The sequence below is a fragment of the Triturus cristatus genome, chromosome 4_1 (assembly GCF_964204655.1).
Source record: "Triturus cristatus chromosome 4_1, aTriCri1.1, whole genome shotgun sequence".
Lineage (NCBI taxonomy): Eukaryota > Metazoa > Chordata > Amphibia > Caudata > Salamandridae > Triturus > Triturus cristatus.
The window spans coordinates 368,832,411-368,858,027 of NC_140585.1; the positions used below are offsets into that span (position 1 = coordinate 368,832,411).

The following is a 25,617-nucleotide window of genomic DNA, read 5'->3' on the forward strand; positions in this document are numbered from 1 at the left end:
TATTAGACTAATAGAAGGTCTCTAGGCTTGAATGGGGAACCCCATACCGTAAAGATCAGCTTAGTGGAATCACATCACAGGATCAGGTATACTCTGCTCCTGGGAAAGCTCTTCTTCCGAATGTGTGTAAAGCATGCAGCCTGCAATATTAAAAGCACTCGACTTTCAGGTATTTGCAGCTGCGTGCGTGTTATGGCTAAATAGTGGGCCGATCAACCTGAACCCAAAAACATGCACCGTCTAGCGACCCAGACTGTTTCTTTACACAATGTTCAGACCAAGGTCGTAGCTCACTGTTAGGGATGTGAACAACAGACAGTTCTCATGTGAAGCAAAGGCGAGCAAGCATTTCTCAAATAATAACATGTAACGGCAGTGTCGTGTGCAAAAGCAGCAAAAGTGGCAAGATGGCTTTCTAACATCTAACGCGGTTGTGCTAACTTAGCAATGTACGTATATAAATAGCAGTCCTCACTACAATGGAAAGAGAGCTGAAACTTTTCAGACACTCACCCCCAGTCACAGATCTGGATTGAATCCATCATCATTCTTTAGCTCACTTTGCCACCCCAGTTCAGACCCAGCCATATGTAAATCAGTCTTGACCCGACAGGGATCAGTCCAGCCTGAATTAACAAGCACCCAGGCTGTTTTCAGTCAGTGAGGCTGCAGTGTGTCTTACAATGTTTAAGGCCACCGGGGTCCCAAGGCAGAACTCTAGTAAACCCTGTAAAACTTGTGACGGCCAGCACAGACGCTCTAGCACATGTGCGTATTGAAAGTGCCTGGTTTTGCCTGACCCTTGCGCAGAGCAAGCATCACACTCTTTGAAGATTTAGTGAATGAAACATTTGGAGAAAAAAATATGAGGTAGGAATTGAGGCAGAAATTGAAGCGTCCTAATCAAGTAAGTGCCCCTGCACGAGAGACTGATATCTTCCACGTGATCTAGTCCTGTTACATTCTGGCCCGTTATTGGTGGAAAATTGAGCGTGAGCTCTTGTTGGTACAGGGCGTGGTGCTGGAACTTACCTCTAGGATTGCGCTGATGGAGTTGCTAGACGACCGTGGGGGCACCAGACTGGTGCGTATGTTTATCAGGGTGGTGTCGCTGGTTGCCAAATGAGACGTAATCAGAAAATGGAACTTGGCAAATCCTCCTACAATGACCGAATGGAGAGCGTGGGTAGACTGGTGTGCCCAACAAGAAGAACCCAACTGTGCAGCACGTGGCTGCCCGCAGACGCTTCAGAAGGTCTGGGGTACATGGATGGACTGTTATGGGAGTAGATTGGGAGGAGTAACTATTTTGAGCTGTGATAACTGGAAGCAGTTGATAGCGGTTGTAACGACTGTTGTTTGCTTATGTATTTGGAAAACAACTGTTTATAAAAACGATTGTTGGTTAGAGGACACGGTTTCCTGCCATAAGCCTAATTTCTCAATCTCTGCTGAAATGCTTTCATCGGGTTGTCAAAACCCACAAACACTCTTCAAGTGATAAAATGAAATACATCGTCTTTTCACCTTTTCTCTTCCTCTGAAATATTATGTATATTACCAGGTCGCATAATTGGCATAACTACAAACAAATGTATTTTTAAGTATCTTCGACTTGTAACACGTGGAACACGTGTGTTTGACCTTTCCTCCATAGCCTTAATTGTAGAATCCAGATCATAAATTTAAATCACTCAAGATTACATGTGATGTATTTTCCTCTGTTCATTTAGCCATGTAGTAACGGGCTATACGTTTTTAAGTAGTTCTGATCTGTTAATTGAGGAGAATGCTGCCATTCCATTGATAATGTCCTCTGCAATTACCAGGTGTCTCCCTTCTCCACGAGCCAGCAGTGGAGTGCACAGAATCAACCAAGGGGCTCAATAGAAGGCGGATTGTGGACATGAAGTGCAAATGGTTCCAATAGTTGCAAAGCAAGGAGTAGATATTGGGTCATGGCGTAAACATGTTTTCGTTAACACCTGTTGTATAAGATTTAACAGGCTAAAATGGAGTATGGAACCATTTATAATAATAGTGGGAGAATTTTGGTTGAACTTCGGCCTACCCCTTTATTAAACTATTATAAATTCCGATTAGTAAATAATTTATGTATTTTTTTTGTGTGCTTTTTATTTATATTTTATTGGAGAGATCATACACAATTTATACAAATATGGCAGGAATATAGACAGTAACAGAGTTCATACAGTGTACATAGGCAATTATCGTTATAGCCCCATAGTTATTCGGGGAACTCCACTGTGGGGGAGAAGTAGCAGTGCGTGCAGAGAAATGTCAGGACTGAAAACATGAAAAGGCAAATATACTTTAGCATAATGGATAACTTACAATCGAACATACTAGCCACAGCTTCAAATCTGCATTCTCAAACCCATCAAGAGCTCGATATGCAATGCATGTTCATTTTGGTTTACTCAATGCTTAGTTATAATCCTAACAGGTTATTTTTCAGCATTTTAAGTATAGATTTAATAATAGCGTTTCTAAATTGCTACTTCTGTTTTGCAGAGCAGTTAATCAAAGGCATTGATCCATGCTTCCAGGCACAACGGACCTCCAGTGGCTTCCATTCAAGAAGAGAATTACATTTGATAAGTTTCCACAATATGTTCACCAACCTCAGGAAGGACTTCCAACGTCTTTAGAGCTTTGAGACCTTCACAACTTTAATTGCTACCCATGGTGTAAGTATGTTGGTGTCTGGCACAGACTAATGATTAAAAGTAAATCTTTTAAGGAATTTAGAGATCTTATTCATTTTCAGACTATTATATCGGAAGTAATATTGTGTTTTATTGACAGAATTTTTAAATGGAGTCCAGTGAAGATGCCCGTCCAAAAGGAATGTTTGAATGCCATTTATGCAAGTTAACGGCACCATATAGCTATTTTGGGCAGAAACCCCCAAACACACGCTCTATCATGTAAGTACTATAAAGCTTTTGAAGTATTTCATACTGGAAACTCTACTTATAATTTAAAGTTTTGAACAATACTCCAAGTCCTTTCATTATCTTGTTTCAGCCGTGTTTGAATTTTGAGAATACAATGAGGAACATGTGTTTATTGGTTTTTTTAATAGATCATTAACAACCAATGAAAAGTACAGATTGTGAGAAGTTGGCCTGATATATGCTGTCCACTAGTTATAGTGGGCACCTTGCACGAGTCCAAATGACCCTTATTGATGATTAGGTTAAAGACAACCTTTATTGAAAGCTATCCTAGTGGTAGCTATGGAGAGCAGCCTTCAGGCTAAGTCTCGAAGGTATATAAAGCAGCTTGGTTTACCAGATTTATATGTATTTATTACTAAACACTCTCTACTAACCTCTTTATGAGATTAGAGAACAAGATACACAATATTAAAGCACTAGAACGACAGTAAATAGCACAATACATAGTGGGCTCCAGGGAGAGACCAAACCATATACTAAGAAAGTGGTATAAGAACCACGACTTGACTAGACACAGTGCCTAGAGCACGTAGAATCACTGGGACCCCAAGGAACCACCCAGGGTAGTGACACAGGAGACCCACGGGGGGACGCGTGTAGTCTGAGAACACGCCGCGAGCTCTGTACAATCCTATTGGAAAGTCACTGGTGGAATTTTGAAGATTAAGGACACTTAGGAGAGGACTTTGAGCAAACCCATTCAAACTTAGAAGGTTCTAAGGCCAGCACCCATGTGAGCACCGGAGTACTCGTGTTACCTAACCCAGGGAAGCCAGGTGCATAGGTGTCAAATGGTGTCGGGAATCTTCGTCCTTTTCAATGGTGTGATTCTGCAAAGTGCTGCTGTCGGGAAGATGAGTAGTGTCCGGTGTGATCCAAGCCTGGATCGGAGCTGAGAAGAACCTGAAAGCAGAGGGGACAGAGTCTGGGTTACTTGCCAGTGACCAGGGGCACGATAGATGAATGCCCACCAATGTTGGGTGTTTCAGGTGCGATGAGGTGAAGCTTGACTCTGCAACCATGGGGACCAGTAGACGTCGACGACGACCAGAGACCGCAGGCGAGCTGTCCCACGAAGGATGTCGAGGGCTGGGGGGGGGTCAGTGTCTGCATTGGAGACCAACAAGCCTTGGCAACTGCAACCCACGCGTTCAGAGAAAAGATGCTTCCATGTGGACCAGCAAGGTCCTGGGGAATCCCCAAGCAATCGAGAGTCAGGGCACATCTGGGGCAACCAGGCAAGCCCACTTAAAGTTACAGTTCCCTTCTCAGGGACCAGGGATCGCGAAGGGACCTCGAGAGGAATCACAAAATACCAGCCCACGGAACTCGAGTGGAGTGTAGGCCAGTAATCTTCAGTGGAGTCACTGCTCGGGGTCTGGACTACAAGTAGCTCAAAGCACAGCCTCAGGGATCACCAAAAAGCATATGCTTCTGCAAATGTGCACGGTGTCCAGGGGTTCGGGTTGCACGGTCCCCACGAGGGCTGTGGGTCTCGGGTTTGCTGAGAGCACTGGTCGGCCTTGGGGAAGCTTAGGAACCCACCTCCTGTGTTGCAAAATCTTCGGAGTCCGTCAGGAGCTGCGTAGATTCCAACCAATCAGATACGTTTTAGGTGCCTGCCTTGCAGGGGAGTAACTCCTTTACTCCAAGGGAGATTCTTCGGTCATCCAACGTAGTGTAGATAGTTGAAGTACTTGGTTTCTGTAGCAGAGTTTTGTCCAGGTAAAATCTAAAGTCCTGTAGCCAGGGGTTCCTACTTTATGCCCAAGGAAGGGGTGGGACAAATTCTGGGGACCCACCTAAGGGAGGGTCAGGACAGAGGGGTGGCTACACCCATGTCCTTTGTCCAGTTTCGCGCCAGAGCTGGGGCTGATAGCCCCTGCAACCGGTTTGAGCTGGACTATGCACAGGGACACCAAATGTGCCCCCAGTGCAGACATCAAAGAACTCTGAGAGTGCACCACCCAGCCCAAATACACTAAAGCATGTCTGGGAGGTGGTCACACCTCCCTGTGACAGGAAACCTATTGTCCAGCCGTCCCCTGCCGGAGTTTCGTCCAGCAGCAGGAGGGCAGACTCGTGTCTGTGGCTGGCAGCATCCATTTTGTGATGCCAGGGTTTGTAAAGCTGGTACCGGATGTACCGGTGCTGTCATATTTCTACCTCTAGTAGGGTGGAATCATACCTCCCGCACCAGTTACTGGTGTGGAGGTATAATTTCAAGGCGTTTGACGCCAAACACAACATGTTTCCATGCAGCCGTTTTAAAGTTAGCATTTACAGTGAGGTTATAATGCACTTAAGTATATATGGTATGGCTGCATCACAAACAACCCCGGAATAGAGGTTCCGAAGGCTGCAGAGGGGCTCTGCTCATGCGTGGGCACCCTCTCACATAAAACCCAGAACCCTGCCTTCAGGATTGATAAGGCCTGCCATAGGGGTGACTGATAGGTTTATAAGTGCAGTGATAAGGGTAGATATAGTGAACCTATATCTAAGTAAGGGGGCATGCACCACCTTACACAGGCTGCTGTAGCAGACCTGAGGTGTCATTTTGAATGATCTCCCAGGGGTGGCATAATACATGCTGCAGCCCTTGAGAGGCCTCTGGGGTACCTATGCCCTAGGTACATAGTATACCATATACTAGGGTCTTATGAGGGTACCTCAGAATACAATCTGGAGTGTACCTAAAGTACATGCAATCAATTTAGAGAGAAAGTAGATAGACTGGGGACCTGATTAGGAGGATCCCAGTCAGACCAAGTCAAAAGCAGTGAAACATCAGCAAAAAGTGGGAGTAACTATAAGAAGCAGATCCTACTCTCCTACACCTATCACACAAATGCTTTTGCAGAGTGCATATACTGAATTCATGTTCAACGTTGCCCCAATCTAATTTAGGTGCAACAGAATACCCACTGGGCATTGGTTAAATGCACCTGGAGATCCCCCCCTCCCCCTTTTGTCCTCTTGCCGCCGTTGGAGCGATGTGCAGGGCCGTTTGGGCTTCATTGTGTATGTGAGAGACTAAGCGTTTAGGGAAGGGTGAAGTGCAAACATGGTCAAGTAGGACAAATGTGTGCAACCGCTGTAGAAAGGGGGACCCTACAGAATGCCCTGAGCCTATAATACGGAAAAATATCCAGCACTCTGGGTGCCCTGCCTTGTAACGAACTTTAGGAGTATAAAGCTGCCCTCCTGGTATAGGTTTCCAAAGCAGCGAACTCCCAAGGGGGTAGCCACATGACCATGGTATGCTCGCATGCAAGCAGTAGCATGGGATTGAAAGCTAGAGGGATACTAGGAGCAAACATGAGGCGAAGCCCCACCTTGGTCAACAAATGCCACCAGGCCCAGTCTCAGCTGTGTCAATGTCTCTGCTCAGGCGTACGACCTCTGTTCAGACATAAGTGTTGACTTTATGCGGGGCGGCTATATTGCGCTCAAAACCTAGATATGGCTGGCAGGTAGTTGGAAAGTGCCAGTAATATATGTACTGTGCCTGTGAGCTAAGATAGTATAGTTCGAAGTTCGGAGTGCCCATCTCGTCTCTCTTGTATGGGAGTGTCAATGTCTCCCATTTCAGCCTGGCCTGCTTGCCAGCCCATGCTAACCTAGTAGAGAAATTTTGGTAGTATCACAATTTTGGCGAGGGACACCCACCCGGCCAGTGACCTGGGAAGACTGATCCATTTTTCTACCTGTCCTGTTTTGGTCAATGCTTTGCCATAGTTCTCAGTTATAATTTCCTGCGGGTCCCTGCTAATTTGAATCCCCAGATATCTAAGGCACCGGTGGCCAAAACCAGGGGCTAGTCTAATTCACAGGCTGTTGTGGAGTCTGTGAGACATTATGAGTGATTTGGTCCTGTTGATTGTGATCCCTGAAAGGGAAGAGAAGTGAAGACATTCTCTTATTAAGAGTGCTTGGTTGACCCCTGGGCTTTAGACATAGATTGTGATATCTTTAGCATATAGTGATATCAGGTTCCGTCTGTCCATGAATGCAAGACCTTTCACTGCGTGGTGCTGGTGCAGTCTTACAGCCAACGGCTCCATTGCCAGCGCAAATAGGAGGTTGGACGGTGGGCATCCCTGCTGTGTCCCCCTCAACCCTCCCATATCAGGGCAGACAGGGTCCCATTCTGTCTTGCTGTAGAGGAGGCATGTAACAGCCGTATCCACCGTATGAAGTGCTCACTAATGCCCAACCATTTCCGCTCATAAAAAAGGCAGGACTACTTTAACTAGTCAAACTGTTTTGTTGCATGTAGAAAAACACACTGCCGCCGCTGTGTTCAGCTCTGTGGTGTAGCATCGCAAACAGTGTATGCAGGTTGTGTGATGAAGACCTGGCAGATATGAATCCTGCCTCATATGGGCAGAAGGGCCAGTAATCTGTCTGCCAAAATTTTGGCTAGTACTTATAATCTGTATTTATAAGTGAAAGCAGCATGCACGAGTCTAGGCTTGTGCATGGTTTGCCCGGCATGAGGAGCGTGATCATCTGTGCTTCAGAGGGTGGGAGGTAATATCCCCTTGTCATATGCCTCCATATACATTGCCAGGACCTGGTGTTAGCAGCTGTGTGTTTTCCTTATAAAATTGGCCCAGGAGCCTGTGGTTGCCCTTGGCTTTGTTGTGGAGGCCACGGATAGTCTCCACTATCTCCTCGACCGTGATAACTTGGTCCATATATTTTTTGTGTCCCAACTCCAGCCAAGCCACTGCTATTATGTCAAAATACCTATCTACCTCTTGTGAAGATTGGGAACCTGTAGAGTTGTACAGCTTCGTATAGTACAGCCTGAACGTTGTGCAGTATCTCAAAGGTGGCATAAAGATAGTCGCAGATGCTGGTTGTGATTTCGGTGATGACTGAATTGGGGCAACAATTTCGTATTAGATTTTGCTTCTCTATGCAGGTGATCGAGTTTGCTCTGCGCTGCCTCTTGGAACTAGTCAAGTGTGGAACGCACTTCCACAAGCAGTGCGGAGGTACCATTACTTGTTAATATCTCCTCCAGTGTTTTGAGTTTGCCTTTCAGCCTGTGTTGGCGGGATCTTATGTCATTGAAGACCCAAGCCTGTTTGGATGTACACATACCCCATATCACCACATTGTAGGTCTCCCATGGCATCGAGGGTCTTTTGATGGATTTGTCATTTATGTCAAAAAAGAGTTTTATCTATTCCTAATCTCTTCCCGAAGTACCGCGTCTCTTAGGGCTCAGCACAGGAGCCTCCATGTAAACACTGCACTGTTCCCATCCAGCACAACTAGCTCCAGCAAGAACAGGGCATGATCAGAGTAAGTTCTTCGGAGGTCCTGCATGCTAGTAGTGCACGCTCCTGTATTCTCCGTGACTTGCAAGTAGTCCAGTCTGGGCCATGCCGATCAGGAGGTGGTTGCCCAGGTGCCCTCTCTGACAGTCCAGGCCTTAACTTGCCAAATATCAGTCAGTCGACCCTCTGCCATACTATTCCTGAGCTGATCAGCCGCTCGAGATTGGGGCCTGTGACCCCCCCCCATTGATCTGTCCATTATCGGATCTAAAGCAGTGTTAATAGCCTCCACCCCATAGCACTATGTCTGTGTTATAGGCCTGCGTTTTTTTCAATACTTTGAGAAAAAAAGAGGGGCTGTCTATGTTTGAGACGTAGAAGCACAAAAGTAGAATTGGGTGGGCATGTAGCAGTGCATGTAGTAAGATACATCTCCCTTCTAGGTTGGTGGATATCCCCAGTGGACGATGGAGAGGCCTTTACAGATAAGAATCACCACACACGTATACTGAGAATTATGCATGCATCTGCATTCAATACATCGCACATGTAGCTGATGCTGCATGTGTGCTTGCAGATGTGTTTCTGGGGAAGTGCTATATCTATCTGGTGCAGTTGCGCCTTAGCTTAACATACCTGCATTTTGCAGGGAATATTAGCCTCTGTATGTTCTAGGTTACAAACCAAATCCCTTTCATGCCCTTACACTACTGAGGGACTGGCTGAGGTGTCCGCTGGTTTGCAATCATCCACTCTGGGTATAATGAGCAAGAAAAATGTGCATCGGCCGGTTGTAAGCCACGGGCCATGACCCTGTTGCGTGCAGTAGCAATGTGTTGTTTATCTGTATTTCACCCCTCCCACTCCAGCAGCCCAAACTGGCCAGAGAGTAACAACTTACCCTCCATTTCCTCCCGCCCAGCAACAATGACAAACTCTAATGCAACAGCTTTATCTGCAGGTAGCTGCATTGTAATCAAGGAACTGGGTAGCGCCCATTGTTGGGGACTGCTCAAATACCCAGTCTTTTTAATAGGACCGGTAGCTGGGACAGCCTAGTAGTCAGTCATGGGAACTAGGGTTGGTGGCGATATGCTTAAGAAAGCAGGACGTTATTCAGAAGACTCGATGGGCCATGCAAGATTGTATCATCTAGTAGTTAAGAGTGTCATCGGAAACAGCCGTGTCCAGTCAACTGTGAATATATGGGGCCCACTCGTTAGCCATCTGGATCCATTGGGTTGCCCGTTGCGGGTCAATTCTTCTCGTGCTCTCTCACAATTTATTCGGTTGGGAATATGGAGATAGGGTTACCATCATATTGAAGTGATCCTAGCTCTCTGGCCAGTCGGACTACTGTGTTGTGAACGTCCCATATTCGTGTTTTTTCCGCGATGCGTAGTATGCAGAGGTTATTTCTGCGGGACCTAGCTTCATGGTTTTTATTTTTGCCCTTGATGATATTTAGGATTTTGTCCATATGGATTAGTTTTTTCTGTGCCCGTTCGCCATGACCTCTGCATCAGACATGCGCTGTTCAAGTTGGCCAATACGGTTTCAGTGTGCATCAATGTTCTCTTCAATGGTCCATAGAATCCGGTCAGGGTGGGCATCTTGATCAGAGGGACATAGGCTCGATGATGTGTGCCGGAGTAGTTGCTTTTCTGCTTTCAAAAATGTTTAGATTATTTACCCATGTTGCCGCTGTAATAGATGGGAAAGCTAGGAGCGATGATACTGGCTAGTACTCATTGCCCCTCAGCCCAGCAGAGCTTTCCCTACATCCACAGGTGGTCCTGACACATCCTGGCTGTCCGCCTTCTCTCTTCCAGGGAGCTCGATCAGACCACCAGGGCAACAGGTAGGCCCCACTTTTGCCACAGTCTACACCTCCGCTGGGGTCCCAGATGGGCCAGGTCACATGAGCCTCTATATCCCCCCTGATTCCCCCCCCATTGCAGTGTAGTGTGGTAGGGCCTCCACCCGACCACTCCCCCAGCAGCCTGCCATGATCTGTTGGCAGTCCCGCCTTGCCCCAGGTATTACCGCCCTTTCCCCTTGGGGCACAAACACACCGACTGGCTATCAGAGGTGTCCTGTCACCCTTTCCACGCCTGACGGGGACAGCTGCGTTAGCTGCTCTTGAAGAGTTCCTCGTGGCGCCACTCTACTCTGCGGTCATCTCATGACCCACCCCACCTGCACGGTAAGTTCAGCACAGAGTATGGCAGGTGACCTTCAATCCACAGTGGTGCGCCGTCCCTCACTCCAATGCCACTTCCAGCTAGGTGTCCCAGGCTGGGCCTGCCTACATCTTTGTCGCCCCCTACTTGTCTCAGAAGCACCACAGCCGTAGCGCCGCCGCGTGTGCCTGCAGTGGGAGCTTCCTTCCAAGCAGCCAACTGTGCCTTTACTGCCTTGCACTGCTCTTACCGCCAGTAACCCCCTCCACCCCCGTGGGCCAATTCACTGCGATTTCTCTCTACCACTTGGGTATTGGGGTGATCCCAGAATGTACTCTGAGGCTACTGCTGATTAGGGTCCCCTGATGCCGTGGATAGCTCTTGGATGGTCGTCCTGGCCGGCGGAGCCTAACTAGTATGTGGCCATCTTGCTGCCACCTAGTGCCCCCACAAAGAGCCAAACTATAAGAGGGTGTGGGGGAGAATAAAAGTGTTATTAGGTGTCTGTCCAGCCACTTCTCCAAAGCCGGTTGTACTCTAGGAAAAAGAGATAATATTTCTGTTGTCCTTAGAATCATTTGAGTCTAGTATTTCTCTGAGTTCTCCTTGGGTTTTAACCTTCAGGAGGTTAGTGAGATGGAACGGTCAATGCTCTAACTTTGAGGTTGGTGTGGGATAGAGCGTTCAGTTCAGTAGGCACATGTATCTTTCAATTTAAATGTATTTCAGAAACTGTGATTTTCTTCCTGTAAAAGTAATAAGACTCCATTTACAATTAAGAATGCAAGCTAAGTAACCTCTAGAGGTGTGATTGGATAATCATTCTATCACTTTTGTATCAAAGTTTCTGTTTCTAGAACCTATGAGTACCTCAAGGGATGGATACAGTTTCAACAGTGGGAGTGGTATGCAATAATGCAGCCAAGTCTAATGCTGGTTTAATATATTTTTCATTTCACAGATATCTTAGGTCAGTAGTTGCTGTTTATTCACTGATCTTGGAAGTGGCTTTGGGTCTGTGCCAACAACAGCCTCCCTTCACAGTTTCACGATAGGGTGACTACAGGTTGTAGGTGCAGTTTTGAAAAGCTGCATAGGGAGTATGTGGCTAGGAACTTGGCTCACAGCTGAAGCCACAGGAATCTGGGATTGGTGGTATCTGACTGAGGACCTTACGGCGGGAGTGAGGGTCAATGCTGCTTGAACGTTTCTACAATGCAAGGATTCGCTCTGCATTTGTGGACTGGCATCCAGCAGACCTCTGGCCAATGAGCCACTGTTCCTGAACCCTCCCTTCTTTGGTAGAACAGGTCACAGGATGAAGGGAGGGGCATAAAGCGCACTTCTGTGTGTAAGATGTGCAGGTCTGGCCATTCCCTTGGCCATTGTAATCGTTCATAGGTTGCCTCTCTCAGGCCAACTTTCCGGGGCCTGCTTTGTCCATGTCAGGTAAGCCCTAAGAATACTTCCTGCTCCAGATGCATGAACTCCGCTGTACAGAGACTGCAAGGAGTGGAGGAGAGGGTAGCACAGATAATAGGCAGGGAAGGAGAGAAGGCAGCACTGACTACCACTAAACCTGTTAAGCTACAACTTAAGTGTACTTCACTTTCCAAGCACTCTAATGCACATGACATTCAATCAGGAAGAATCAAGGGGCTAGTGACTATATTCTACATGTATTTACGCAGAGCTGGTAATGGGTCTCCCAGGGGAATGCAGGTAAAAAGGTCTTTACTGCAGGGTTACTTATCAGTAGCGCCCAACTATTAGTAGTGTCATGGCCTGGTCTTGGAGATGGTAGTCACTTGTATACCCAATGCGTTCTCCCTTTTAACACATCAATTGAGTTTAACAATTTTACTGAGCAACAGACAGAACCATTAAAAGTGGTCAGGGGACTTCTGACCTATCTTTTCTTTAAGGTGTGCTTCTGAGCTGCATCTTTCACTGCAGTGCATTTCAGTGGCTGCAACGCTCACATGCCTCTAATAACAGTGAGGCCTGTGCGATAGGAACTACACCTTTGGTGCTGCTTTCTGGCACGTGTGCTGTTTGGAAGAATCGAAGCATACGTCTCCCTGTTAAAGCTGTTAAGGAAGAGAAGACAGTGGAGCACTGTACTAAGCTCTCACCTTTCCTCGCCAAAATGGACACACTGTTCCTGTGTTGACACATGATTGAGACATACCAAATCGAGGGCCAGTTCCCTAGTTCAGCCCTGCTGCATCCACTTTCAATACTCACATTAGACTGCATATTGCAATCTTTACTGAGCGAATCCTTCACAACCCTTTTGGGCTTCCATCTAGTCACTCCTGCTCCATGGGGCAGAGTTCTACAGGTAACTTCCAAAGTTCTAGTCCTCATTTGAGAGTTTGTAGCAGCCAGCGGTCTAGTGTAACAATCAAGTGACCCTGCCACTTGCTATGAAAAAATATAGTATGAAAGTAGGCCTGTGACAGAGATGCATCAGTCAGCGCTGTGCGGATGCTCACCAAACGTCTCGTCTGGGGTTTTAAGTGCTATATACATGCAGTTACAAACTTGTCTTTAGGAAATAAATGTGCTATTTTAACTTTTAAAAGCTTTTTAGGTCTCGCCTACGCAGCGCACATGCACTGCATAGAAGGAGACTTTTAGGAATCGATTTGCCTTTTCTGCCAAAAACGTGCACGCTTTGCATTGCTTTCAATGGCAAAGCATGCACGTTTATCGATTGCCTTGCGGGAGCGAGCTTTGAAACCATCTGTTTGTAATTAACTTTCAAACAGATGATTCCCTCTGCTCGTTCCTGCAAGGGAAACAGGCGCAGGCACCCTCCTCTCTCCCCTCCCCTGCTGACTCCTCCTCTCCCCGTCTCCTGCTGACTTCCGCCTGTGCAGTCCATTTGGTGCTCGCCGTCGTCGCAGTCTACGAGTAAATCACAATAGCAATGCTGTCGAACATGCACTCACAGTCAACGCACCACGCAGTTGTGAATTAGCCAAATACGTAAAATAAAACACGCCTGGCCTAATATTTGCTACTCTGTGTAATCAAACGTAAATACTGTACAGGCCATTACGTATATCGGCGACAGTCCTATGCATAAGTGATGCTTAAATAACACACCAGCATCAACACGATTCAATATACAGTGATGCAAAAGTGATGCTGTCTGGACATTGCGTCATCAGCTCTAAAAGTGCACATTCCGATGGTGGCATGCAGGTCTGTGTGCACGAGCACCAGTCACAGTGCCCGTGTACAAAGCACCAGTGCACAATCAGCTTTGGTTGTCCCTGTACCGGGTAGTACTTGCCGATAATCAGTTGCCAATCCACCGGCATCCGTACATGCATAGTCCGTTCCCAGTGTCCGTGCACAATTAATGACCATGTGAAGTTACGGCGCTTGCACACTCAGCCTCCACCTCCATGCAGCAAAATTACATTCCTCTATGCAATGCTGGACTTGCAAGGAGTAAATGAGATGCGCTTGTGCCATGTTCAGCAATTAGCGCCCTGAAGATCAATGGGCACCCTTAGTGCCTTACAAAACTCTTGCCAAATTAATACAGTGTCAGAGCAGAAATTCATCCATGTGATCACGTCCATTCAGCGACCTGTAAGCCCATACATGTATCTTATCTGTGCATAAGTGCAACTGTATATTCTGCCTGTTCACTATCGTTCCGTTCTCAGTAGACAACCATACAAGAAACCACTACTTTTCCCTCATGCACTGAGCTATCGTTTCGCCAGGAAGTGTCAGCGCACAATTAGATGTCCTGTGCCATCATTCAAGTGTAAGTTAAAAAGTGCAGGCACGCTGGTGGTAGAGCACTATGTACATGCACAGGCTGAGCTCACAATCCATACTATGAGAAAGTGTCTGTGCTTACCCAGTAACCATGTACCATGATATTGTATGAGGAGATCAGTACACAATCAGACGTCGAGTCACGAGTTGGTGTCAGTGCACAACTAAATGTTCTTGAGTCATAAACGGTCAGTGTACAATGAGAAGCCCTTGTGTCACCCACACATTAATCAGCAGTGAACAATCAAATGTTTGAGTCATTATGTCAGTGCCACTGCACAATAAGATGCCTGTGTTACAAGAAATCAGTGTCAGCGCACACACCACATAAACAAGCATTGGCATAGCCAATAGGTCTCGCCTTTGGGACCCTATAAGTGTTTAGCCATGCAACACTTGAGGTTGTTGCACCAAGGATATTGTACTTGATAACTAAACACTTATAAGGTCTCAAAGGCGAGACCTATTGGCTATGCTAATGCTTGTTTATCGTTGTATCAAATAAATGTGCTGGTGTTATGATGCATGCATCAAATACATGCGTTTCAGAAAGGGAATGTTTTCTTCCTAGACTGTTCAGCAGCCCCCACCCCTGCCCCCCCTCTGTGCCTTGAGACCCTTACGGGTGAGTAGCACGTAAGAATTTGATTGATTGCTTGACTTAAATGATATGTGTATTTAGCGGAAATCCTCTAGGCAAAGGGGTAGCTGCGACGGCAGTTAATATATCTTCATCTACCCTGGTATGAGAACAAGTAATCGCAGCAACTGGAATTCCCTACAGCGTGTGGCCCCATACGTGGATGACTCAATGTAGGAATAACATAAGTCTGTGGCAACCCATCTTTTAGGTCTGCCACATTTACCCAAAGTGTTTTGTACCTTTATAATATTGTCTTTACAGTCTTTGAATCAGTTTTGGCGGCAGTAGTGCAAATTGTCATTAAAAGACTGAACACAATAATACGAATCACACACTATTAATAGCGTACAATTTACGATCCGTATGTTGCAGTGCAAGAAGTAAAACTTTCAGATCAGCCAATTGTGCAGCGCAGTACCCCCAAGGACTGTGTGCAAGTTTTTTGTAGTTGGAATTTTCAATCCAACATCACACCAAGAATGGTGGCGCACGTCGCTGAATATTAGTTCTTAGTAACTGTAGCAGGATGGGCTGAACCATCAGTATAAATAAGATATTTATTCTTGTCAAGAGGCAAAAGATTGCTGGGCATGCGATAACCATGCTCATATTGAAGACATTATTGCGTCTGTAAAGACTGGTCACCTGGACCTGTTAACGATGTCCACTGTATCAATGTAGGATGGAGAGCTTTAGCATTAGGAAAGCTTGCTTTTGCGACATCCTCTACATTGGAATATAAGTGTAACTTCTATGCAGTTGGCACTGTTTCACCTTCATTAAAGGTGAAGTATGTGCAGCTAATGGCACCTGCCACTATACGGTTGACCAGGTTTGTAAAATTTACACATGAATGTAAGTGATGCTTTGCAAGCAGGTCAGATTGGAATGATCTGAGTATGTCTGTATGTTCTGATGTCCAATTGGAACTGGAAAAATCAGGATGAATTCATTCATATAATGTTTTAATGTGTTGTGCATAATCGGGTATGGATGTTCTGCCAAAATTAAGGAAGTCTTATAAGGTTTGTAACTTCCTAAGGGTTTTGGTGGTTGAAATGAAACACACTTCTCTAGGAAGTGTGGTGCAAGGCTTTTTTCCTCATGGGTAAGTTTGTATCCTTGAAACAGTACGCTTAGAAAAGCTATATCAGATTGCTTAAAATGGGGGGGGAGAAGTTGGAGGGGTGGGGGGAGGGTAGAGGGTGTTTTGTTAACCCGTTAATTATTGAGGTGGTTTGGAGCGAGGCCTCGCAGGGACACTTATGACCTGGATCCTCCAGATGGGGCTATAGATCGTGCCTAACCTGGAACTGCTGGCTACGTGAAGGGTTGCAGGTACAAGAGGGGAAATAGGGATATTGGAAGTGATGTTCCTTCCAAGTACCTTTGATATTGCATGTAAAGGTCGAGTACTCATTATTGAATGTTTGGGAAATGATCCTGTCTTGTGATGATACTAATAGAGGCATACTGAAACAATAACATTTGTTTGGAGAAAAAATAAAAAATCAGATTGCTTAAAATTTAACTTGTGGCCAGATACTGTAAATCCCAATATAATGGAATCCACCCTGGCTAAATGTGTGTTCAACTTATTGTTCGTCACGTAGATGTCATATACATAGGACAACGTGTTTGGGTCAATATAATGTAGAATTGACACCCTGTGGGCAGCAAACGGTCCAATCTCTGCTTTCAGGCGCTATATTTTGGCAGAAAAGAACATTGGAAATATTCAAGGTTGTTTTGTATTTTTTACGGGCTATATTATTTATGAATGTATGTATAAAATATTTATAGAGCGCAACTATCACTCGGAGGAGCATCCTGGCGCTGAGCGGGACCATGCAGAAGGCTCAGAGTATAACTGCAGAAATCAGATAAGTGAGAGACAAGGACTCTGGGGCTCAAAATATCCAGGTTTTTAAGATTTGCTGAAATTTTGTTCTGACTAAATATAGCGGAGATGGCTGGGAAGAGGATCCAGGTTTTAATCCCCAGAACTGCAACTGATTAGCCTCCCTTTGAAATACATCTAAAGGTAGGAGGCTTAAGGAGATTAGCTGATTACAATCTGAGGGGGTGCGGCTTCACGTTAGGTGTAAACCTAGCACTAAGGTATTTAGTTCCTGATGATCTAAAAGCACTATAGGTGATTATAAGTGCCATACTGTGTGTATTTTGTATTGCAAATGTTTGTGCATGACTATTCAAATGTCTATGGTCTAAGACAATACAATATGAAAAATCTAGTTTTAAGACAGGATTATACATTTGAGAGACTGTGTTCAATTTCTCTCTGGTACTTAAATTGAGAGAGTATTTCTCTAGTCCGACAGGTGCTTTAGCATCCCGTTTTATTGGGTATTGTTATTGCACTTGTGGGCTGGACCTTATGGGTATGACATAAGGAGAATCCTTATCCCAGCTGACATGATATAAAGCTGGGGCGCGTACAAGAGCCCATTTTGTGGCATATGCTTGTTTTACCAAATTAGGCACAAACGCAGAAAACGTGGGTAAGATAACATCCTCACCTTGTGGGGATGTACTTACAAACTCCGTAGGCCAATCGACCTCTGCTAAGAGAATGTCATAAGATGATGTACCGTTTTTGCAGAATAATACTCATATTATCTGTCTGGAGGGCTTCCTCACCTGTCTGGGATTTTAACTGTTACTTATTGATCAGTTGCTCTCGCTGCCAGAAATTCCTGGAGATTCCAGTGCACTATAGTGACCTCTGCCACGATGTCAAGGAGAGTCACCGCTCACCTCCTGTTCAGGAGAAGAGTTCTCACTGTTTGTGGCATACTTTGCGGTAAAAGCCGACTTTAATCTTCTAAAATTAAGGTTTAAATTGAGGTTTCTCCTCCTTCTTTATCTTCACATCAGGTGAGATTTGTGAGTCCTTTTTCGGTTTCATGTACTCTTCTTTTCTGCGTTCAGAATGCCCTCCTCTCTCGTAGTGTTTCTTAGATGAGTCCTGAAAGGAACAAGGATGAGTATCAGAAAGCTGATACCCATCAGGTGCTTTCAATTGTGTGCGATCACGCAAATTGTACAGTCCATTAGAGGCCTCAGGTGGTGGGGGGGATCTCCTCTAATCCTAGCCTTTTCTTTTCAACCTTTGTGACGTCGGGTGTATCTGTAACTGCTACGAGGGCTCTAGTAGGAGTGATGGTCTCTTTTTGAATTGGAAGAGGTGTTGTGCCCTGATGCATGAGGGGCAGTTGGTTAACGGAAGCCCCTTAGAAAGGTAGCTAACAAGTGGGCCCCAGGTATATTCAAAGTCTTTATATTTGTCTCTAAAGATGTCGCACATGCATTTCATAATGATTGCCTGCCATAAACGTTCGTGCCATTGTGTCAAAGCTAGTGCCTCTTTCTTTTTCCACGCCGCGGCTATGACCTTCTTGACTGCCCCCAGGCAGAGCCACATTATGGCTTGATTGGCTGTCGTATGATATTTCAGACTCTAGTGTCTGAGAACCCTAGGAATGCAAAGTCTGAGAATCCTAGGAATGCAAAGTCTGGAGTTTCTGCGATCGGGTAACCGAGAATCTCTTTGATTTGGGCTAGGATTTCAGTCCAAAAAGTCTGAATTGTCGGGCAATCCCACCGCATATGGCGGATGTCCCCTAGTAGGCCAGAACCGCACCAGCAGAGGTCTGAGGTGTTCGGGAAGATCTTTTTTTGTTTTGTTTGGTATAAGTACCAGTCGTAGAGAATCTTAGTGTGCTTCCTGTTGTCCCAGTGATGTCTTTCCACAATCCCAGTCTTCGCAAAGTCTAGCTCCTACCTCTCCACCACCATCCTCTGACCCTATAGAGGCTCCGAAGGGCCCCCTTCTAGATACCTTAACTCCCAATAACAATTCCTCCTCATTGCCCATTGTGAAAGAGCCGCAACAGCACAGTCATCACCCTAGTCTACCTCCTCCCTCCCCATCACTGTTGGCTAGCGCTCGCTCCCCTAGCTCCACTGCTCACAGCAGTGCCCTGTTTCTCCTCGGGAACCCTTCCCCCATCCCAACCCGCTATCCTGACCTGCTCCCTCATGTCTCCAGGGGCCTCTATCCATCTGACCCTTCCTCCCCTATCCTACCTTTTCCTCCGAACACACAGCTCCATTTCCCAGAATCCCTTCCCTCGGTACACATTCATTCGCCACCTGCTCTACTTTCCAATGCCCCCACCGCTGCAGGGTCCCCTGAACCGACCCTCTCAATCCCATTCTCACACTTCATTGGAAGGCCAACTTGACGTGATAGCACTCTGCCTACAACAACTTAAGGCAGAGGTTCGTAGCTTATTACTTGTCACTGAGAAATTGTCAGCTAACTCCAGGCTAAGCTGCTCATTAGGAACAATCCCCATCCCCGCTTGCTCCCAGCTAGGGGACGTACCTGGCTCCCTCCCCCCCCCTATACTCGGCGGTCACCATCCCACATCACACCCCCTAACAACCCTTCTCGTCCAACCAGATGTAGAACCTCCTTGTCTGATGGAGATATTCATTCCCTACTACTCTCATATGATCCGGCACATCCATCCACCATACCAAACTTGCAACAAATTGAATTTATCCATACTGACCCCTTCAGAGAACCTAGGCCAAACATCAGAACTTTAAATGAGAACAATCTCACGAGAGTCCCCACCACTCAGCAGATCGGCTGTTAAACATGCAGCGGACATTGCCGTCCTCCTCCTTGCCCAGGATCTTGATCTTGTAATGTTGACGGAAACCTGGTTAAATGACTCCGCTGCTCCCACCCTGGACTTTTTAATGCCTCCCAATTATGATATCATTAGGTTGGACAGAACTAGTGGTCAAGGTGGTGGCATCGCATGTTTACACCGCAGCAATCTAATAGTGAAAGTACTACATGCCGACCTCCTGCCGTCTTGTGAATATCTATGCATTGAAGTGACTGATGGCAACAATCACTCATGCAAACTTCACACATTCTACCATCCCCCTCGCGACAACCTTCCCTTCACAGAACAGATCATGGACATTATCTCGGCCAACGCTGATTTCCATGGTACTCAGATCTTCCTGGTAGATTTCAACCTCCACTGGAATGATGTAAATGATTTGGTGGTCAGTAGCCTTAAATCCTTTCTACTTGACCTCAACCTAATCCAAATTTGTGACAGCCCGACTCATATCAAAGGAACTACCTTAGATCTTGTCATTGGTAAGCCCAACTCCATCTTCCTGGATTCGATCCTCCCATGTGATTGGACAGACCACTATTGCATCCTGGAGCCTGTTCCAAACCTTGGATGAAGGCACCATTTGCAAAATGTTGTCGACTTTGAAACCTTCCAATCACTACAACGACCCTTTGCCATCGAACCTTTTCCGGAAGTTAGATCCTTCTTACTAACACTTTGGACTACGATCGTCAATGCATCACTTCGGCAAGGTGCTATTCCTGATTGCCTAAAATCGGGTAAAGTGACCCCGATTCTAAAGAAACCATCCGCGGATCCCACGGACCTTCATAACTTTCGCCCAATCTCGAACATCCCCACCTTGCCAAAGCTCCTGGAGAAATGTGTGCTCGCCCAACTCTGTTACCACATTTAACATTTTCAACTGTCAATCTGGTTTCTGCCCAGGCCATAGTACAGAATCTGCACTAACGCACATTGTCGATGATGCGCTAAGAATGCTGGACCATAATGAGTCATGCCTATTGATACTTCTTGACCTCTCTCGTCAGCATTCGATACTGTCAAACACTTTTAACCTAATTGACCTCCTGAAACACAGGATGGGGCTGTCTGGGCCTGTACTTAACTGGTTCTCTTCGTTCCTTCAGAATAGATCCCAAAGCTTCAAGGTGAACCAATACCTTTCCCATCCTGCATCGGTCACGCTGGGGGTTCCCCAAGGTTCAGCACTGTCTCCCACGCTCTTTAACCTGTTCATGGAGCCTCTGACAGAAATTCTGAAATCATCCAGCATTCACTATCACATGTATACCCAACTATACCTGAAGATTTACTCCCCCAAGGATGTTCAATCCCTCAATTCAATCCTGCTGGAAACACAAAGCTGGCTGACACGTAACCACCCGAAACGCAATGCTCTAAAAACTGAATTCCTCCTAATTTTACCACACAAACATTCTCCGGTCATGGAACAATGGTTGAATCAGCTTACTGCTCTTAACTGCAGACCTCTCCTCGTGGGTTCGGCATCCTCTCCGGGTATCATATTAGACAAAAGTCTGAACATTCAGAAGCACATCAGCTCTCTTACCAAGGGAGCAAACTACCAACTCAGTATCCTAAGGAAACTCAAACCCTATCTCCCTGCTCATGACCTAAAGTTTGCTGTGCAAGCATTAGTGATCTCAAAGCTGGACTATGGTAGCGCAAGCTTTTCGGCTTGCCCAGAGTAAACACGGCTCCTCTTAGGGTTGCCCTCAATTCTGCTGCTAGACTCCTAACTGGCACTAAAAGATTTAACCATTTTTTTCCGGACTTGCTGGCCCTGAACTGGCTTCCATATGAAGCTCGGATACAGTTAAATGGCTCACAAAGCCATCCACTTCAAGACCCCCCTGTACCTCGCACAGAAACTGGAGCTCTCATGTGGTTTGAGAGCCTCCAGAAGCGCCAGAACCCTTTTGCTCAAACTACAAAAATTCAAGAAAAAAAAGACCTACAATCGATCCTTCTCTCTGAGGATTTGGAACTCTCTTCACCCCGAAATCAGGGTGAATCCTTCCACGGTCCTCTTCAAAAAAGAAGTCAAAGGGCTCCTGATGAAGAAATGTTTGCCTTAGTCTGGCCTCTCCATCTGATTCTGGGGCCAGAGACGTTGATCTGTGGCCCAGCTGCTTGGCTTACAAGAATGCTTGGACATTTTTAGACTGTGAATTTGTCATTTTTGTTGATCCTATTCTGTTTGCTTGTACCCTTCTTGATGCATAAACTGTAAAGCGCTCTGATACCCTCGGTGGCCATGTTCGCGCTATATAAAACGTTGAAAATAAATAAATAAATAGTCTCTGTAATGTCGTGACCTAATGTACGTTCCCAATATTCAGGGTGTCGTGGGGGTCTAGACGGTAGTGTTTTTAACAGTAGCGAGTAAAGGAAGGAAATCCCTTCCTTCATTATCCCCGTTCCCCTTACAAAGCGTTCTGTTGCAGTGAGTTCCCTCGTGGCTCCCTCTCTGACGTAAGTTTGAAGGGCCCAGTGTCATAGTTGGATATAGTGAAAGTACTATGTGTGTGGGAGGTTAAAGTTCCTTTGGCAGTTTTATCAATAGGACCACTTATGGAAGATATCAGCTAAAGTAAGGCAACCCCTCTCTTTCCATGCATCGAAAGGCCCAGACTTCAGCGCAGGAGGGAACCCCAGGTTGTGATGTATGGTGCTGAAGGTCGAAGGGAATGTTGTCCATTGCATCTGTTTTAGTATCTTGTCCCATTTAGTCCGGGTCGTTCTAGTGGGTGTGCTTAGATATATATTTGCGGGTCGGTAAGCCCTTGGTTTCCAGAGCATATCCCAAATCGTCCTCCCCGCCACTGCTTGGTCCATGTGTAGCCAGTATTCATCTGATTCACGATGGGACCATTCCACCAAAATATTTATTGCTTTTCATACAAAGTGTATAGGGCCGTTACGCCACAACCCTGTCAATCAGCGATGTTACAATCAAACTACTTGGAATACACGTAGGGAAGGACATACCATACAGAGGAACAGTCCGTATGAAATGTTGGATTAGCACGATACCCACTCTCAGTTCTGTGTATGTATTTGTATTCAGTTCCCGCTACAACCCCCCCCATACACCAACTACCCCTTCCCTTCCCACCCCCCAGGCGGTCACCTAAGTCCAGGTCGTTAATGTGTGGTAGACCTATGTACCCAGTAGTACGACGACAGTGAGTGAAGAATCGCTGTAGGGGGATCTCGTCCCAGCTAGGTAACCCAGCTTGTAGATCATTAAACGGGATCATGGTTTCCTCCTCGTACAGGTCTCCTATACTGGCCAACCCTTGTTCCGCCCAGACCCCCAACCTCTGCCAATTACCTCCATGCGGTAAGGCCCTACACATAAGTAATGGGATTTCCAGTGCATAAGGGCGTCTAATTTTAGCCCTCCGCAAGTATCTGTTCCAGCACTTTCGTGCAGCGTCGAGCTCTGTGGTGAGGGTTGTGGTCCTGACAGGAAGCTGAAAGACAATGCGGGACAGCAGTTGAAGGGACCAAAATTCTTCTCTCCGTTCTTCAGCCCCCCTGGTACTGTTCGCTACCCATTGCGTGAGCCATTGAAATTGCGCTGCAAAATAATAGGTCTCATAGTCAGGGACCGCTAGGCCACACTCTGCTCTTGGTCGCAGAAGAGTAGCAAGCGCTACTCTTCGTCTACCAGTACCCCAAATGAATCCCGTGATCATCGATCGGAGCTGGACAAAGAACTTCGTTGGTATCCAAATCGGCAAAGTCCTTAAGTAATATAGTAGCTGTGAGAAGGTGACCATTTTAAGCAGTGCCACCCGGTCCACGACTGATAGCGGCAGGGAGCCCCAGAAGTCAAAGTTACTTTTTGTTCCCCTGATGGCCTTTCCTATGTTACCCTCCAGGATATCGTCCTGGTTATGGTAGATCTGCGATCCCAGGTATGTCAGGCACCTGTCCTCCCAGGTCACCCCCTCTGTTTCTTGTGGGCCCACTTTGCCCATTTTCAAGGGATACAGACAAGATTTTGTCCAATTCACTTTCAGTCCTGCGACTCTGCTGAGAGCCTGAAGCAGGTTTTTCGCTCCTACTTGCTCCGCTCCCGAATCGGCCAGAAAGAGTAAAAGGCCATCGGCATACAACGCTATGTGATGGATCTGCCCATGCACACTAAGACCCTGATATGCTCCCCCCGATCTGGCCCGTGCTGCCAGTGGCTCCACTGCCAGGGCAAATAGCAGAGGGGAAAGGGGGCACCCCTGACATGTCCCACTCCCCACGCAGCAGGCATCTAAATTGGGCCCACCGTTTTTAATTCTGGCAGGGGAGACAGAATACAGGAGAGCCGTCCAAATCACAAAGTCGTTCCCCAGCCCCATTTTCCGCATCACGTGATACAGGTAAGGCCACTCCTGGCTGTCAAATGGTTTTTCAGTGTTATAAGAGTCCGCTTCTAGGACTCTCAGAAGGCGCCGAACATTAAGCGTTGTGCTCCTGGTGGGGATAAACCCGGATTGATCTTTGTGTATCAGGGCCATCATATGGGGGAGCAAGCGGGTAGCCAAAATCTTACCTAATATTTTGTAGTCTAAATTAAGCATGGATAATGGGCGATACGCTGTTTTATCCCTTGCCTGTTTTCCCGGCATGAGCACCGGTATGATGACTGCCTCTCTAGTAGACACGGGCAGTCGGCCAACCCACTTGGCGTCATTATATAACTGTACTAGCCTGGGAGCCAATATATCAATTTATGCTAGGTAGAATTCGATTGGGAGGCCATCCGTGCCTGGAGTTTTGTTTCGGGACATTCTCTTGATAGCTCCCCGCACCTCTCCTATCTCGATTGTCCGCCCTAGCGATTCCCCAACTCCCCCTCCCCAGGACAGGTACCGGAGAACTAACCCCCATCCGAACAGTGCTAAAACATACCATCATCTGGTGACAGTTGCAGGGGTGGACAACCTACATTCTTGGTGTTAGGTCCCCGCTCCACCGCTCCCCCATCACATGAATCGGACACTACAAAACAGTAACCCCCAGACCTATTGTCCAAGGCCAGTAGCACATAGTGGAATATAAACGGGCCTATGTGGATTCCTCCAGAGTCAGGGATATGTCTTGCCGCTGGGATCTTCTGCGCCTGCTGCCGTGGTACTGTCATCACAGGAGATCGTCTGCATTCTGGGGTGTAACCTGAGGTAAGTCCGTTCCTAAGCTCTCATTGTCGCTGTGGTCTGGAGAGGTTTCTGATCTTTCTGTGCGACGGCCACTCTTGCTCGAAGAAGGGCTGGGACTTTTGTGGCTATGCGTTGCCATGGCCTGCAGTGCTTTGCGGCGATAGGACCATTCCACCATGACACATAGTTGCGCTGCTCTATAGTATCAGGTCCGGCAGTGCCAGTCCACCATCGTCTGATGGCTTCCTTAATAAACTGAAAGGGAGCCTTGGTCTTCTATTTTGCCAGATAAATTTCTTGAGGAGAGTATGAACTCCCAATAGAAAGCCCCTCTCCAGGTCGATGGGCAAGCTCTGGAATAAGTGTAAAATATTTAGGGAGGGCACCATTTTGATGGCATGTATTCTGCCAATCCAAGATAGGTATAATGGTGCCCATCACTTGAGATCTGCTTGGAGCTGTCACATGAGTGGGGGGTAGTTGGCCGCAAAAAATCCCAAATTTTAGGGGTAATTTTTGCTGTTAAGGGTTCCATGCTGAGAGCGACACCCTTGCCTCGTCCCACTCCCCAGCGGGAAGGTGTCTGAGCTCGTCCCATTGACTAGGATCCTGGTGCTTGGGGCCGCAAAGTTGGCCCATATCATGTTGATGAAGTTCTCACAGGACCCAAACCTCTGGAGTGTTTGAAAAAGAAACGGGCAGTCCACCCTATCAAACGCCTTCTCGGCGTCTAGACCTAACAGGACTGCAGGGACCTGTTTTTTAGTGGACTTCTCTATGAGATGTATCACCCTGCGAACATTATCGTGTG

At 46.6% G+C, this 25,617-nt stretch overlaps 1 protein-coding gene across 2 annotated transcripts in view; it reads left to right on the forward strand.

The window, feature by feature from the left end:
* CDPF1 (cysteine rich DPF motif domain containing 1) overlaps positions 1–25,617 on the forward strand; it is a 189,203-nt gene that overhangs the window by 43,733 nt on the left and 119,853 nt on the right. The window contains exons 2-3 of one of the 2 annotated variants that reach the window (XM_085652412.1): positions 2,541–2,711; positions 2,830–2,951. In XM_085652412.1, the coding sequence (XP_085508538.1) occupies positions 2,839–2,951 (113 nt within the window). In that variant the 5' untranslated portion in view covers positions 2,541–2,711; positions 2,830–2,838. Of the gene's footprint in view, positions 1–2,535; positions 2,712–2,829; positions 2,952–25,617 lie in introns of both variants that reach the window. The other variant, XM_085652411.1, reaches the window with a different exon arrangement.